This window comes from Thermobia domestica, chromosome 13, assembly GCF_964235325.1.
Source record: "Thermobia domestica chromosome 13, izTheDome1.hap1.1, whole genome shotgun sequence".
NCBI lineage: Eukaryota > Metazoa > Arthropoda > Insecta > Zygentoma > Lepismatidae > Thermobia > Thermobia domestica.
The window spans coordinates 164,391,257-164,407,858 of NC_137466.1; the positions used below are offsets into that span (position 1 = coordinate 164,391,257).

General features: G+C 35.4%; 1 protein-coding gene across 1 annotated transcript in view; it reads right to left on the bottom strand.

Moving 5' to 3' along the window:
• LOC145668705 (sodium-coupled monocarboxylate transporter 1-like) overlaps window positions 1-16,602 on the bottom strand; it is a 168,564-nt gene that overhangs the window by 35,312 nt on the left and 116,650 nt on the right. Inside the window, exons 5-9 of the mRNA XM_081736803.1 lie at window positions 14,725-14,776; window positions 11,289-11,356; window positions 7,860-8,014; window positions 2,089-2,229; window positions 1,494-1,602 (exon numbers count right to left, since the gene is read on the bottom strand). Coding sequence (XP_081592929.1) covers window positions 1,494-1,602; window positions 2,089-2,229; window positions 7,860-8,014; window positions 11,289-11,356; window positions 14,725-14,776 — 525 coding nt within the window. The remainder of the gene's footprint in view (window positions 1-1,493; window positions 1,603-2,088; window positions 2,230-7,859; window positions 8,015-11,288; window positions 11,357-14,724; window positions 14,777-16,602) is intronic.

Genomic DNA, 16,602 nt, shown 5'->3' on the forward strand with positions numbered 1-16,602 from the left:
TTATCAAATAATTGATATATCTAAGGTTCTTCGCAGTCCGGTGGTGGATCACTCACTTTTGGTGTGCGAGATGCCTGGTTTGATCCCAGCTCTCGCCAAGTGAGCTATGCGGTGGACAAATACCGTGTGCGCAGGTTTTCTCGGAAATTCCCCATTTCTTCCCACTTTTTTCATTCCATCATTTTGTTCATTAAGATCACACCGCCTCCCATAGCCTCGAAGTAAATTCGTGGGACTTTAAAATTATATGTATATATAGTCTATATACTTTGTACTACTGTAAATTACTGTAATTTTTTCGGTGAAAGTGTGGCATCTCCGATTGCCAATGTTTCACCAGAAAAATTCCGGCATTTTAAAAAGAATAAAGCCTACTATACAGTACAGTATAAAATACTATTTTGGTCAATCATCGACCTACGATTTAGGCTGCAGTTACATTGGGTCAGAGTTCATCCAAAATTGGACCGTACAAACTCTCACGAAGTAAACAAACTAATTGATTTTCGGATACAGGTTACATTATTTCCGAGTTATTCATAGGAATAAGCAATTGTGAACATTAGAGTGACAAGAATTCCCATTTTAAACAAAAATGTCTCCTTTTTTTTTCAGGAAGTCCTCTAGCGCGGCGTCTCGAGAAAAATGCAAACGGGGCGCAAAGTGTCTGTCTCTTTCTTCTTTTTCTTTTTCGGCCTTGTAGTTACCTAATATACTGGTAATTTCTTATATGAACTTTTTACAGTTTTTTGAAGAAAAGCTCAACCCTTCTGCAAGAAATTAAGTCATAAAAAATATGGCATTCAAAGGAGAATCGATGGTCTTATCTTGGTGCTAGTTAAATGTCGAAAGCTATTATAAACATTAAACTTGGAATAAAGTTAAATAAAATTCTGGTTATTTTGACAAGCTACACACTTCTTTCTCATTGGCAAAATAATGGCATAACAATGACAATACTTACATAGACTGACAAATTATGCCAGTTTTCCGAGTGTTCCATTTATTTATTTTTTAAATCTGGTCACCTTAATGAACGTTAATTAATTTATGTAATTGATTGGCAAATTATGCCAGTTTGCCGAGTGCCCCATTTCTTTTATTTTCTAAATCTGGTCACCTTAATAAAAATTAATTAATGCGAATTGATTAGAATTCGCATGACACGATTTCGTCCGAATTCTGATTCAGTGTAACAGCTACCACAATATCACTTTCGTTAATAACTACTTATATTATTTCCCCTTATTACTATTATTTTTGTCGTTGTTAATAATAACCACCTGAGATAACATTTTTGAACCGATCGCAAGTGCGGGTGATTGTAAATCGTGTTGATCAGAAGTCGTTGAATATTTTTATTTGAAGATCTTCCGTTTTCTTACGAAAAAATAATCAATTTCTTTTGTAAATAAATTCTCCAACCGTTTTTTTTAAATACATTTGATAACCTTAGCAGGTATTCTTGCTTTATCCTATCTTGAAACACTTACTTTAGTTGTCTGTGGATCACAGTCGTAGTATCTTGCGTAAATGATAAGTCCAATGTATCCGCAAACCGCCATTAAGAGACACAAACCAACGCAGTTGATCCAGAGGGCACTAAAAGAAAAAGCTAAGAGTTATTTCGAGTAAAGTTATTTGAATTCAGTATTGATTCACTGAAGTGCATTTACCTCGAAATAAAGAACTCGAAAATTTAACTCTGCTTACTGTCATGAAATAGCTAAACTCGATCTTTGATGAAACTCCACCATCCTTACTTTTAATGAAGAAACTTTGGGTTCGATTCGGGCAGGAGCACATATGAATCGGATTCCAAATTAAGCTGTAGACAGTACACGTTCTGCATAGCTTGATTACATTTTGTACGCAAAGAAACGAAATCATTCTCCTACACTTTGAATATCTATGAAGTTGTTTGAAAACAAGTTTACGAACAAAACTCTAAGATTATTCTAGCAAATGCACTGTTATAGAAATGTTTTAGTTTTGCTTCTGCAAAGATCAGTTGTCATATTATATATATATATATATAGGTAAAACAGACAGTGTGCTTTTCATATTTGAAAAAAGAATGTTACTCACCGTCTTGCATGACGAATGGAAGGAACTGTTAAGTATCTCTGTATTTGAGCCTGGTTAGCAGCATACATACTGGACCATAGAAAAAAGCCACCGATTGTCACAGACCAAAAGCTATGCCGCACTGTAGGATCTACCTCGGTGCTGTTGAGAAGACACAAAATCTGAGAGTATATGCTTATTAAACATATATCTTTACAGAATATTTTATGCTAATGTATTGCAAAAATCTATCGGTTTTTGTTTTTGTTCAGTAGTTTTTGTAAGAAAGGGTTATGTACTAACTTAAGGATTTGCTTTAATGGATACTTTAGTGTTTTCTACGGGAAAAAAACATTACCTGCAGGGCCGGATTTAGGGGGGTGCACCGGTGCACATGCACCCCCTCTCTTCGTTGTAAATATATACTATCTAAAATGAGAAGCTAGCAGTGAAAATAGCAACAGTTTCCGAAACTTTCTGCCGTCATTTCCGTTTGGGGCTTGAAAGAAAGCAGAACTTTAAAAACCAATAGTTTAAATCGATTTTCTAAAGGTTGAGGGAAGAGTATTCACCAAGCGAAACAATATAACATTTCTCAAGTATGGAAGAAAACAGAAGCCAGCAGGAGAGAAGAACATCTTTTCCTGCATAATATTTGCGACCCTCTTTAAAATGCTCCCCTCCGTTCTTTGCATCAGCGTTGTCAGGGGTAAAGAATGTTGTCACATGTCACCTTGAAGAGTTTCAGTGTGATTGGCTATTTTGGGAATTATTGGTGCACCCCTCCCTCAGACGATTCTGGATCCGGCTGTGATTACCTGTATATACTTACAAGGGGATTTTTATTTAAGGATGGAGTAAGTTAAACTAAAATCCCATGAAGGACCACAAGAACTTGCAAAATACGAATTTCTGATTTGGAAATTAAAGAATTCTTGAGAAATGAGCGAAACACTAATGTATTGGAAACACATAAAAAGTACTGTAGATGAATCGACTAAAAGCATCAAATTATTCTATATAGGCTATACTAGCTGTCTGTAAGTACTCGTAGTTATCCGGTCTTAATTCAGAGCGTGGCTAAAAAGACAGGAAGAAGTATATTCTTTGCAAGATGACTGCAACGTGGCTCACCGGTGGATCACACGACTTGTCACATTTCTTGTCACATATTAGTGGGGGATCACTTGACTTGTCACATACTAGTGAGGGATCACTCGACTTGTCACATTTCTTGCCACGTACTATCGGTGGGTCACTCGGCTTGTCATGTTTCTTGCCACGTACCACTGGTTGGTCACTCGACTTTCACATTTCTTGCCACATATCACCGGTGCGTCATATTTCCTGCAGTTTTATATGATAATACAATTTTCACCGGCTTCTAAATCAGTTTGTTCAGATGGTTTTCGAATTAAACATATAGGTACTTCCTTACTGATCCTACCATAAACAAACGCGCTATGCGTAGGTAGCCAAAGTATTAAAGGAATATCCCTACAAGATCTATCTGGTAGATCTATCTTTGTGTGTATTGGTAGCTCTAAATGACTCCTTTGTTTAGGAAAAGCTAATGACACACACACACACACACACACACACACACATACACACACACACACACACACACATATATATATATATATATATATATATATATATATATATATATATATATATATATATATATATATATATATATATATATATATATATATATATATATGTGTGTGTGTGTAAGGGTTATGTACTTATACAGGGTGACCGCATAACTATGTTACACAATTTAAGGGATGATTCCTGACACGGAAACAAGAAAAAAAGTTCAAATAAACTTTTGTCTAACGTACATAATTTCGGAGCTACAAGGTGCCGAAAGCGTGGGAAAATAACATTCAAATCTCTATAGCTCGACTATGGTGAATGATAGAGCTAATGCGGCATGGTCACGTCAAAGATACCGAAGCTGCTGTATTCAAAAATGATTAGATCGAGATCGTGCAATTCGTGTACAAGGGATTCCGCAAAGGAGCTTAGGAATTCCTGGATAATCTGTCAAGAAAGATGGGTCGAAAAGGATACGGATGAATAGCTGTCCCAACTGCTAGCAATAATGCGTCTGTGCTAAGTCGATATCTCGCACAAGCACAAAATGGCGAACAGTTTTATACGTGCCATGTTTGGTTGCATAACGCGCACTAAATAAGAGTGGGAAACATGAAAGGAAAATATGAATAAATTGATACAAACGGTAAATAGATGATATTAGGCTGTTCTATCATTAAACAGACACTTTTAATAAAAGGTAATAGTCATGGAATGTACTAAAATGTTGTAAAAGGATCACACTATTGAAGTATTTCTTCCATGTATTGTTGTCATTGAAAACAAATAAATAAAACTGAGCGAAACAACCATAGTGCAAAAGAGGTTGTTTCCTAAAAACAAAAGTCACAACAATGGGAATAATGTCTTCAATCAACATTTTACAGCAGGATTGAATGCAGCCAAGAACATCATCAATTACCTGTAAACGAGACAAATCTCCCAATTATCCTACAATAGGTGATGGACATGGCGTCCCTCTACTTTAACACAGGCGTTACAGCGTCACAGTAAATTCTGACGCATCCGCTGTAACAACCCAGGATCTGTTCTTATAGTATCACAGGCAGCGAGTATTCGTGCTAATAGTTCTGCGTCGTCTATAGGCGTTTCATAGACAAGTATTTTGACATGACCCCACAAGAAAAAATCAAGTGGATTCAAATCTGGGGAACGTGCAGACCAATTACAAGGACCACCTCTTCCAATCCATCTGTCGCGAAACGTTTGATTCAAATACTCTCGAGCACTAGCTGAAAAGTGGGCTGGTGCGCCATCGTGTTGAAACCACATCCGTTGACGAACACCGAGAGGGTCATCCTCTAATAACTCTGGAAGTATGTCTCGCAGGAATCTCGTATATACTGGTGCAGTTAATCGTGGTGGTAGTAAATATGGACCTATTATCTGATCACTGATAATACCCGCCCACATATTTATGGCGAATCGGTCTTGGTGGCCCCTTTCCACAATTTCACAAGGATTTTCGTCTACCCATACATGAATATTCTGACTATTAAATATCCCGTCTTTCGTAAAACAAGCTTCGTCGGTGAAAAGCACGTAGGAAGAAAAACTGCGGATCAATTACCGAGCGTTGGAGAAACCACTCACAAAACCGAACGCGAGGTTGAAAGTCATTTGGACGTAAGGCCTGAACCCTCTGCGGATGATAGGGGTGTAACTGTTGCTCGTGTACTACTTTCCAAACAGTATCTTATGCTACTCCCCTTTCACGTGCTACTTTCCGGGTACTTACTGTTGGGTCTTGGGTGAAACGATCAAGCACTTGTTCTTCAAAGTCCGGAGTCCTTGTGGTTCTTCGTCTTCCTTGGTCGTAGTATTGAGGTAAATTCACCGTGTCTCGTAAACGTTGAAAAAGTCTGGCAAACATAGTATGGACTGGATGTCTTCTTTGTGGATACTTCAGTCGATATAACCTATCAGCTTCTCGACTGTTGCCATTTGCTTGACCGTATACAAATATCATGTCCGCAAGTTCTGTTATCAAATACTCCATTTAATCTCATATTCGAACAAGCAAAGCACAAACTGCACTAAGGAACTCGTACGCTACGAAGAAACTACATGAAGAATGACCTTCCACCTTCCACAACGCCTTCTAGTAGGGTTGTCTTATACTTTCCTTACCTTCGATTGTTTTCTACGACAGAAGGAAGAACAAATGCTTGTGATCGAACCTGCAAACTGTGGCGTACTTCAGGTAATAACACCGTCTGTGAAAACAAAATATCTTCTAAACGATAACAGTATGACGACATATTAAGCATTCTAGAAAATATCTCGGAATCAGTCCTGCAAAACATCGGAAGCAGCGACTAAAACAACTGTCCTGATAAATTGTTTTTCCTTGTTCTTTTTCAATGTTCGGGTAACGCACATTACGGCCAATGATAAGGAACTGATATTTTACTGTTGTTCTCTGGCAGTGGTCAAATTAACATGGGATGGCGGAAAAATCTCCCTCTCGTAAAAAGTATCCTCGGCTCGTATCATCAAATAAAATAAGATGCCTGGAAGAAACCATCCATATCCCCCGGTTTCCCCCCTTAGTTTTACTTGCTTTCAATGACAATACTACATGGAAGAAAACAATGTTAGTGTGATGTTTGTACAACATTTTAGTTTCATGATTATTCCCTTTATTAAACTCGTCTATACGTACAATGAACAGGACAGTGTACTATCATGTATTTACCATTTGTACCAATTTATTCACATTTTTCTTTCATATTTTCCCACTATTATTTAGTGCGCTTTATGCAACCACACATGGCACGTATACACGTGTAAAACTGTTCGTCATGTTGTGCTTGTGCGAGATATCGACTTAGTACAGACGCATTATTGCTAGCAGTTGGGACAGCTAATCATCCGTATCCTTTTCGACCCATCTTTCTTGACAGATTATCCAGGAATCCCTACGCTCCTTTGGGGAATTCCTTGTGCACGAGTTGCACGATCTCGACCTAAGCATTTTTGAATACAGCAGCTTCGGTATCTTTGACGTGACCATGCCGCATTAGCTCTATCATTCACCATAGTCGAGCTATAGAGCTTTGAATGTCATTTTCCCATGCTTTCGGCTCCTTGTAGCTCCGAAATTATGTACGTTGGACAAACGTTTATTTGAACTTTTTTTCTTGTTTCCGTGTCAGGAATCATCCCTTAAATTTTGTAACATAGTCACGCGGTCATATCAAAGACAGAGTAAGTGTCACAGAAAGAGAAATAAACATAGTTCATGCTTATGAATCAGAATACGAAATATTTAACAAGGTAATAATATAAATTACAATCTCTCAACCACTTCTAGTACTCTGAACCAAGGTTACAGAGTTTAATCAAATTTGTTTGAGATACAGTCGGCGCATTACGTTCTATGAGAAAGCAGGATAGTGGCAGTAATTTTGTCTCGAAGGCTAGCGTGACATACTTACATACGTATGAATACTGCTGCTTTTATGGCTTACGTATGTCTATAATATAAAAAGCCTTTTTGTTACATTCATTCTGCTTTTGAGCTTAATACCTAAATCGGTTCGCAATATGATATACTATGTAATCAATACAACTATGCCCTATTATTTTTTAAGCAATATTTTCTCTCAATTCTTCATAACCTTTAGTTATCACATGAGTGGTAAAAGTGGATCTGAAAAGGTAAAGGGACGCTTGACGTCATGCTGTCTCCTCGTGTCTATCTTTGCTCATTGTAATTTTTTTTAGGAAGTGGGGAGACGCCAAAGATATTTTTGGAAGTGGGGGATGACGTCCGTCTGCGTTCCCCTCACTTTTACCCCTGTATCACACCAGAAATTTCCAAACACTTAGCAGTATATAACTTTTACAAACCAATTTTTAAATTTGACCCTAGTTTCATTTCACGACTTCACTTACACATAGAGACTATGTTCTTTAGTGGCAGCTCTCGAAGAAAGTCACATCGGTAAAAACTTTTAATTTATCGCTCCAAGGTAAGAGGAGGAAACTTACCTAATATCTTGATTTTAAAATACAAATTAATTCGTGCCTAATTCTAATTTTCCCTTATCATGTAGCGCCATAATTTTATTTTTTACCGACGTGACGACCTCCCTCAAGAACCACCATTAATTCTCATTCAATATTAAATAACATTAAAATAATTTTAAAAAAGTACTAACTTAAAAAATTCGAGTCTGTCAGAGAGGAGACCTTTGTCCCAAACGGAAGATGGGCCTCCAACGTCTATAGTTCCTTTCACAAGAACGGCTATCATTGCAGTGAACATAACTATCATTTGGAAAGTATCGGTCCATATAACAGCTCGTAAACCACCCTGAGAACAACAGAATATTATAAACCTTCGATATATCAATAACATTGCTGTAAAATTTGGTTACGACCAAAGCAGTAGCTTATTTGTCTATGTAAAGTAACATCTATAGTATAATCTTTATCTGAAGATCCGATACTAACGTAATTCTAGAACAAGCATCTTATTTATACACATAGGTCTAGTTCTTATGTGATTCTACATAGATTGTTTGGATTGTCTACGTCAGAGCTGAAGTATTAACAATGAACTATTGAGAAGAAACCAATCATGCTGACTAAAGTTCTTAAAGAGATATTACTCACTTCCATTAGATAAATGCCGGGATGGTACTTTTTAATATGTATGCATTGAATGTCTTTCTAAATATTTCCTTTTCTGGTTTTTTTCGTTTAAATTGTGCTTGTAGTTGTATCCAGAACACTATTACTACATCGAAAATATAAAGGAATTCCTCTGTACCCAAGTGAATAATAGTCGTACAGTAAAAAGAGGGCAGGAGAAACATAGGTTCCGTAAATTTTACACTCTATGATAATAATACTGAATAAAAGTCCAAGAAATGAAGTGCAACCTGTAAACCTTATATTTTCTTTCACCGTAAAGTTTGCTTCTAAATACACACACATTAGGTAGTGTGTCTACCTTTACAAGATTATCCAGAGAAAATGCATACTTATCCGTAAACGGTCTTTTGTCATTAGCTTTGGGTTTAATTTGAATGTATTTTAATTGATGCGCTAATTTTCAATATGTTGCCCATACCCAGATTCAAGTTTGTAAATTCATTTCGAAGTTATTGGGGAAACAAAATGTGGGAAAGCGCTTTAGCTGACGATCATACTAGCATCAATACCTATAATCACCTAACCTCCATTAGTCTTCAAGAAATATGCGTTGGACAGGAGAACGAATATATTAAAAAATATGGCTTGGTGCGAAGTCTTATCCCTTTCATCCCCCTTACCCTAGGTAAGACGTGATTAAAGTATATTGTTCGTGTACAAATTTTAATGCTGTTTTTAAAAGTTTCTTACTACTTTCAATTAACATTTTCTTAAAATTTCAATGACTCGCTTTACCTCACATTCCCGTCCTTGTGGACTCCCCTGGGATTGTGGACCAGACTTTGGAAACTCGTAAATTATAATTAATATATTTCGTAATTTTCGTTCTTCAGTTTTCTTAAAAAATAAATCAAATCACGAAGATAATATACAGTATATTGTAACCTATCTACAAAACTTCTCCGAACTTGTCGAGATAGTAGCTTTTCATTTAAACAATTTCTGACTGGTTTCTTATCTAAGGTTGCTACTTTTAATGGATTTTTTTCTCTGAAATTTCACAATATAATATATAGACATAGCTAGTTTCTTGACTATCAGCTGCTGAAGAATGCTTTACTTATTAAACAAAAAAAAAAAAAAAAAAAAACATTAGCAATACTCTACAAGCAAACAAAAAAGAACAAATCTTAACCCGACTGAATTATAATAACCAGAAAATATACTCTTTCAAAATTCACTATGTTACATTATTACATTCAGGCACGTAGCCAGGATTTCGTGAAGGGGGGATTTCGTCTGTGACATGAAATACTGTGGTCATCGCACCAGAGGAACGATCATTCTAAACTATTTTACTGGAACATATATTGTTTCGTTTAGCCAGGATTTCGTAATGGGGGGGGGGGGAGGAAAAGGGGACATGAAATTCTGAAGGCCCAGGAGCTCGATCAATCTAAACTACTTTACTGTCAACATATATGGGCTTATTAGAACAATAAAATGAGGATATGTTGGTAAGTATTTTAATAACAAACTATGAAGAACTCTCGAGTAAAAGAATAAAAAAAGTACTGAAGAAGGTTTTACAATATTTACGTCCTTCCTTTGTTTATTCAAATATAACAATTTTCCTTTCACTATGACCTCAACTATTATGAAAAAGTACATATCACTATTATAAAAAGTACAAACTTGTAATGTCTTGTAAAATATTTTACAATTTCAGCGTTCGTTTTTCTGTTGAATCAAATGTTAACAGAACTTTCTTTCCACATAAATTTTTGTTTTTATTATTCGGTCAACTACACTCTGTTCCAAATGATAGGTTAAAGGAACAGTAGAAAATTGTTTTTGAAATTACTAATAAAACTCCAACTGACCAAAGCAGTATATATATATATATTTTAAGATTATATATTTGTGTTACATAGCCGAAACTGTAACACAAATATATAATTTTAAAATATATATACTGTTTTGGTCAGTTGGAGTTTTATTAGTAATTTTGAATTTTCCAAAGCTACAATGAATAATTTACAAGTTGTTTTTGAAATAACATGTTTGATACTGCAAGGATGCGATGACTAAAAATTATGATAAAAAATGTCCACGCTGTTACACAACGGCACTATGCTTTCGGAAGCTTGAAGTCTCCCTGACTAGTAGCAGAAATTCTGAGAATTCCGTAACTTTTCTAGAAATTTCAAATTCCCTGACTCTTCCAGGTTATCTTGCTCAAATCTCCTCAAAAGAAAAAGTAACCAAAAGCTTGCTGTAATATTTTATTTTTTTATTTTTAACGCTGATCCTTCTTTTTCTCATTTCGTTTCATCCTTCTTTAATTTTTTGATTTCTGGTCTAGAAGGGGGGTTCGGACTCCCCGTTTTCCCCCCTTGGCTACTTGCCTGATTATACTGACAAAAAATATTCTAAAATTATAAAAACAAGAATTAAAAAAATAGATAGCTGCCTATCTCTTAATTCTGTTATACTAATACAAAATGCGTAGTAAATATAAAGTAAGTCAAAATGATGGACCCGATTTAAAAAAAAATATTCTGGATCATCCAATAAACGTATATTATTGTGAGACATGAGCTTCGAAAACTTTCAAAGTTTAGTTTGCACATAGTCTTTCTACTTTCTATCGCTAAGAGTCAGCAGCGAGCATGAAATGAATTATTGCCGTTGACCGCAATATGCTACAGAATGTTTTGCGGGAGATAGACTATTGGCTTAATGTGTGCCGTTATTGGTTTTATGTGTGCCGTGTTACACGAGGTGCTCAAATAGAATACGTGATATGTGTGTAGAAAACTTCGATAATTTACCTTTATTAGCACATGTCTCACAATAACATATGTTTAGTATATTTCACAGAATAAATTTCTGAAAGCGGTTTCATCATTTTGACTTGCCTGTAGTTCATTTTCCATATAACTAGTAAAGTTGTTTACCATAAAAATTATTAATAGAAACGTACTTACCACAGATGTATAAAATATGCAAACCACGAAAATGGCACTGACAATAATATAGGTGTTGAGGCCGGTAACTATTGAAAGAAAAACAATTAATTAGTGAAATCACAATTAGAATTTATTTCTATAACATTGCTTTTTCAATACCTTGCTTCAAATCACACTCTAATTTCCAATAGCAATATTTCGAGTGGCTTTTCCTTTAACTCAATAAAAAAAAAAAAAAAGTTTTTGGTTCCTTTGGCAACATTCACTATAACTCAATATTAGACCACCATATCCCAATTTTGAAGATTGTCGCTACCAACACAATATGTGGCATTGCTTTTCACATTATTACGTATCCACACAAGTCCAAAAGTGATATCATATACATATTTTCGCTTATCCATAACACACATTGTATTCAATAATTATCTACAATAGACTTCCAACAAACCTGTAAAAATAATTGCCCGATACATGTTTATATTTTATTATATACAGTGTGTCCGTAAAGTTGTACAACCCAAAGTTTGATTTTGTATATCTTTTGAACTAAGAACGGATAAAGACCTGAGACTTGAAACAAATGTAAAAGTGTTCCATGTAGATATTTTTGAGATCATGACCAACGTTAGAATTTGTAACATTTCTGTGTAGGAACGACAAAAAGTACCAAAAATGTGAAATAAAAAATGTACAAAATGAAGAAAATCAATATTCAGTTGCAGAAAACTGCCACGTAAAAAGGCTATTTAATGCAAGTCCGTAAAATGGGTGTTTTTTGACAGAAACGCGACCCCTGCCAACACTGTTGTCCTAAAATTATTGCAGTAGGCGTGTTTCAGGTTAATTAATGATAAGCAATGAGAATTTGCACATATTTGATAAGCTGAGTTTTTATGCAAAATTTTTCGATAAACCAATTACTCATCTAGAGCTGGCAACCATGAAATCCTCGTGGAAAGAAGAGGGCACTTTACAGCAAATGTTCGAAATTGCTGCCGCGTTCTTGTAAACACAAATTTACACGATTAACTATGTTTCTCGACACCTTTTAAAGAGCATTCATGGTGATTGATTGAATTTCAGTTTCAATGTTCGTCTTGGGGGCCACGGTGGCTCAGTGGTAGAGCGTTCACCTCTCGTGCTTAGGGTCCCGGGTTCAAACCCTATTCACGCCTAGTGAACCTTGTGGTGGACAAACACCATGTGCGTGGGTTTTCTCGGGGATCTTCCGTTTCCTTCCACTTTCTTCATTTCACCATTTCATTCGTTTCTCATCATCACCGTATCCTTTAGTCTAGCCGGCAGAATTGTGGGACGTAAAACTTAAAGGTTTCATTTAATTTTGAATGTTCGTTTTCATTTCCTCAATGGTCCTGGGGTTATTCTTTTACACCACGTTCTTTAGCTAACCCCATAAGAAAAATACAAGTGATGTTAAGTTCACAGAACAGGAGGGCCACAAATTTTCGGAGATGATGTGGTCTCCAAAAATTCCCCTAACATTTCTAAGGATTCGTTGGAAATGTTGTCAGCGTTGCCAGCTGTAGGTGAGTAATTTTTTATCGCAAATTTTTGTATAAAAACTCAGGTTATCAATTATGTGCAAATTCTCACTGCGTATTATTAATTGACCTAAAACACACCTGCTGCAGCAATTTTACAACAGTGTTGGTAGGGACCGCGTTTATGTCAAAAAAAAAAAAACACCTATATTACGGACTTGCATTAAATAGTCTTTTTACATGACAACACTGCACTAACTTTATCACATTTTTGCACCAATGGATAAATGTTGGTGCATACTGCACATATACACAGGGATTCAGTTTTCTGCAACTGAATATTGATTGTCTTCATTTTGTACATTTTTTATTTTACACTTTCGGTAATTTCTTTCGTTACTACACAGAAATGTTACCAATTTCAACATTGGTTATGATCTCAAAAATATCTACATGAAACATGCTTACATTTGTTTCAAGTCTCAGGTCTTCATCGTTCTTGATTCAAAAGATATACGCAATCATACTTTGAGTTGCGCAACTTTACGGATACACTGTAGTATTGTATTTATTAAGTGCGAATTCTTTCATTGCTAGCAACCATTTTTATGGGTATACGTGGCAAATTATAAAACTCATATCATGAACTTTAAATTCAAGATATTCTATCCTTATAAACCGTTTTTCGGGTTTTATTAACAGACTTAAAAAAAAAAAAACTGAATTTGACTGTTTATGTATATGTTGCATCTATATTCACGCATAACTTCAACATATGTACACCAAATTTTGATTAAGCTTTTTTGGTTTGATAGAGTATACTTTTCAGTGGTTCCATAGCTTTCGGAGCTAGACTATAAAACACCTCAAGTGAAAAAGTAATTAACTGAGTTTAATATGCTTATGTTCGATATAGGTGTACCAATTTTAACTTACTTTTTCTTTGAACAAAGTATGCCTTCGCTTTGGTTTTAATTTGTTAGGATCTGGTGATAATTTTCGGAACTGGATCATGAAACTCTTCAGTGACTGACGGCGTTAACATCGTAATTAACCGACTTCATTGTGTGCATGTTCAAGCATAACCTAAACTGTATATATGAGAATCTTTAGAGTTAGATCATAAAACTCCTCAACAGCTGATAGTTTTATTACCGTGTGTATGTTCACGTATAATTCCATGACGCGTTGACCAATTATATATGTTTCATAGGCCGAGAGTCTTAGGAGTTAGACCATAAAGCTCCTCAAGAGCTGATGATGTTAATACCGTGTGTATGTTCGTATAATTCCATGACGCGTTGACCAGTTATATATGTCTCATAGGCCGACCTATTTTATAGGAGGTTAATATCCTACCTTTAGTTTGGTTACCTAACTAAACTATTTGGGCAAGAACAAAGGTTGGAGAAAATAAATACACTCAAAAGAAAAATAACGACTTCAAAATTGCACTAAAAAGTAGAATGTAAAAGCTTTTTTCAATATTAATCAACAAAAGTGCTAAAAAGCAGAAAATAACAAAAGCACTAAAAGCAGAAAATAATAATAAAATTCTTAAAATAGAAAATAATTCAGTAATATAACGTATACAAATTTTCTAAGTCTGTGCCCAACTATACATAATAATATCTCATAAAATTATGATCCAAACTAATTTATTAGACAGCGATTTGTTTTGCTTGGCACATACTTAAAAAATTTTTATACGTTATATTAATGAATAATCTTGTTTTAACCGCTTTATTATCATGTCCTGCTTTTGAGAGTTTTTCTGTTATTTTCTTCTTTTTAGAACTTTTGTTATTTTCTGCTTATTGGTGCTTTTATAATTTTCTGCCTTTTTTTTTTAGCAATTTCGTTATTTTCTGTTTATTCGTACTTTTAATATTTTCTGCTTTCTAGCGCTTTTGTTCAAATCGGTTATATTGTATTCATAAACTTCTCACCTTGACTTAATGCCAAAGCTGGTGTATAAACTACAACTGACATGTACAGGACCTGAAAAGAAATAGAAAAATCTTTTAAAATTATATAGGCTGTTATCCTTCCCACCTAACCAGGTACATTCTAGGAACGTGCCATTTAAGTTCCATATGTATCGTTTACGTACCTGGTACTTGAGAAATGTACATTTCATATGCATAGCATGTGTCGCTAGGTTCGTGCCTTTCGAGGAATTTCTGATACTTGAAAGGTACTTTTACATGCTTCACTGGAATGTGGGGAATGTGAATGGCACATACCCCATGTACCATGGCCTGGTTGCGCGTAAGTTGCTTCGTATTGCGACTAGGGTTCCCAATTTAGCCACTTTGTGACTAGATCTGGCCATTTTGAGAACGTCGTTAGTCACAAAATTTCCAAAGAGCCAATAGTGGCTTTTTTTTAGCCATATGCTTTTCACTTCTGTAGCCACTTTCTGAGTTTAGCCACATTTTAATATATTCTGTGTGTCATTTTGCAATTTTCTGACGTTTGATGCGTTCTCTAGGTTGTCCTCATAAAAACCTCCTAAACCCCACTGTTAGAATTGTCCTCATAAAATTAACATTGATGGTTATATTGTGACGTTACACAGCAGAGAATTAGCTCAAAACCTGTACGTTAAAACTAGACGTTAAATAAAATTTTCGGGAAGACGTAAGTTTAAGTATAAACTAACTCCTTAAAGAAATTCAGCCTGATAATATAGACATCCATCAGGAAATGTCGCTTTTGAGTGGCAATAAGCCTGAAACCGGTGAAACATCTTTTACTGATTTAGCTTCTTTCACCTTCTGTGAAATTTTAAGATAATATCGACAAAATTGAAAATCAGTGGCGATTATAAATTTTCAATTGGAGAATTTTTGCAAGAAATAAATTGCTACACAGATGCCGGAGGAGAGAATCTATTTTCAGAGTTAGTTTCGTGGCTTTTTTTTTTTTTTTTAAGTACATGCTTCTACATTTGAACGTAAAAATGAAGCGTTAAGGATTTAGGATTTAAGTACGCGTACCCCCGGTTGAATAGCACTGCCCTAAGGAACATTACTGACATTCCTAGTACATTCCTGGCACATGCCAAGTAAATGTGTCAAGTACATACACGGTACGTGATATACACATTATAGATACATTCCTCGGTATCTGTCATGCACGTACTTTTGGGCGGAAGTAACCTTATTCCTTACATGTGTATTTCACATGATTGCTCTATTCACGTATCTATCATGTACATTCCAATGTACCTCGAGAAACATTCTTTACACATGACCAGTATGCACTTGTGTTGGGTGGGTTACTAATGTATAAAAGTCACATGTGTGTCTCTGTTTATCTCTCTCTCTCTCTCTCTCTCTGTGTGTGTGTGTGTCGTTCATCAGATTTTTGGATAGAAAGGATTCATCTACAACCAGTAAATTTTGTACACAAACAAATTTTTATCAGATTTACTCTCGTACGAAGTCTCTATTTTAAATTTTCAACTTGAGGGGCGGTTGGGGGGTCACATGTTCTGGAGGTTCAGAAAGCATAGAGTATCTCAGAAACCCCAAGTTAGACAATAAAAACTACTCTATTGTGTTGCTTGTGACATACTGTTTAGTTCGTGAGAAGAATGGTTACTTCCACCAGTTTAAAATGAAGTTGGAGCTGTAAAACGAAGAAAAAAATATCAAGTTTAATATACAGGGTGTTACAAATGTGTCGCAATATTTTTGGGATCGGTTTTCTGACATCAAAATAACGAAAAAAGTTCGTATGGACCTGTGCACAAAAGTGGATAGTTTCGGAGTTATAGGGTGCCGAAAACGTGAACCAAGTGAACTTTAAAAGTTCATACT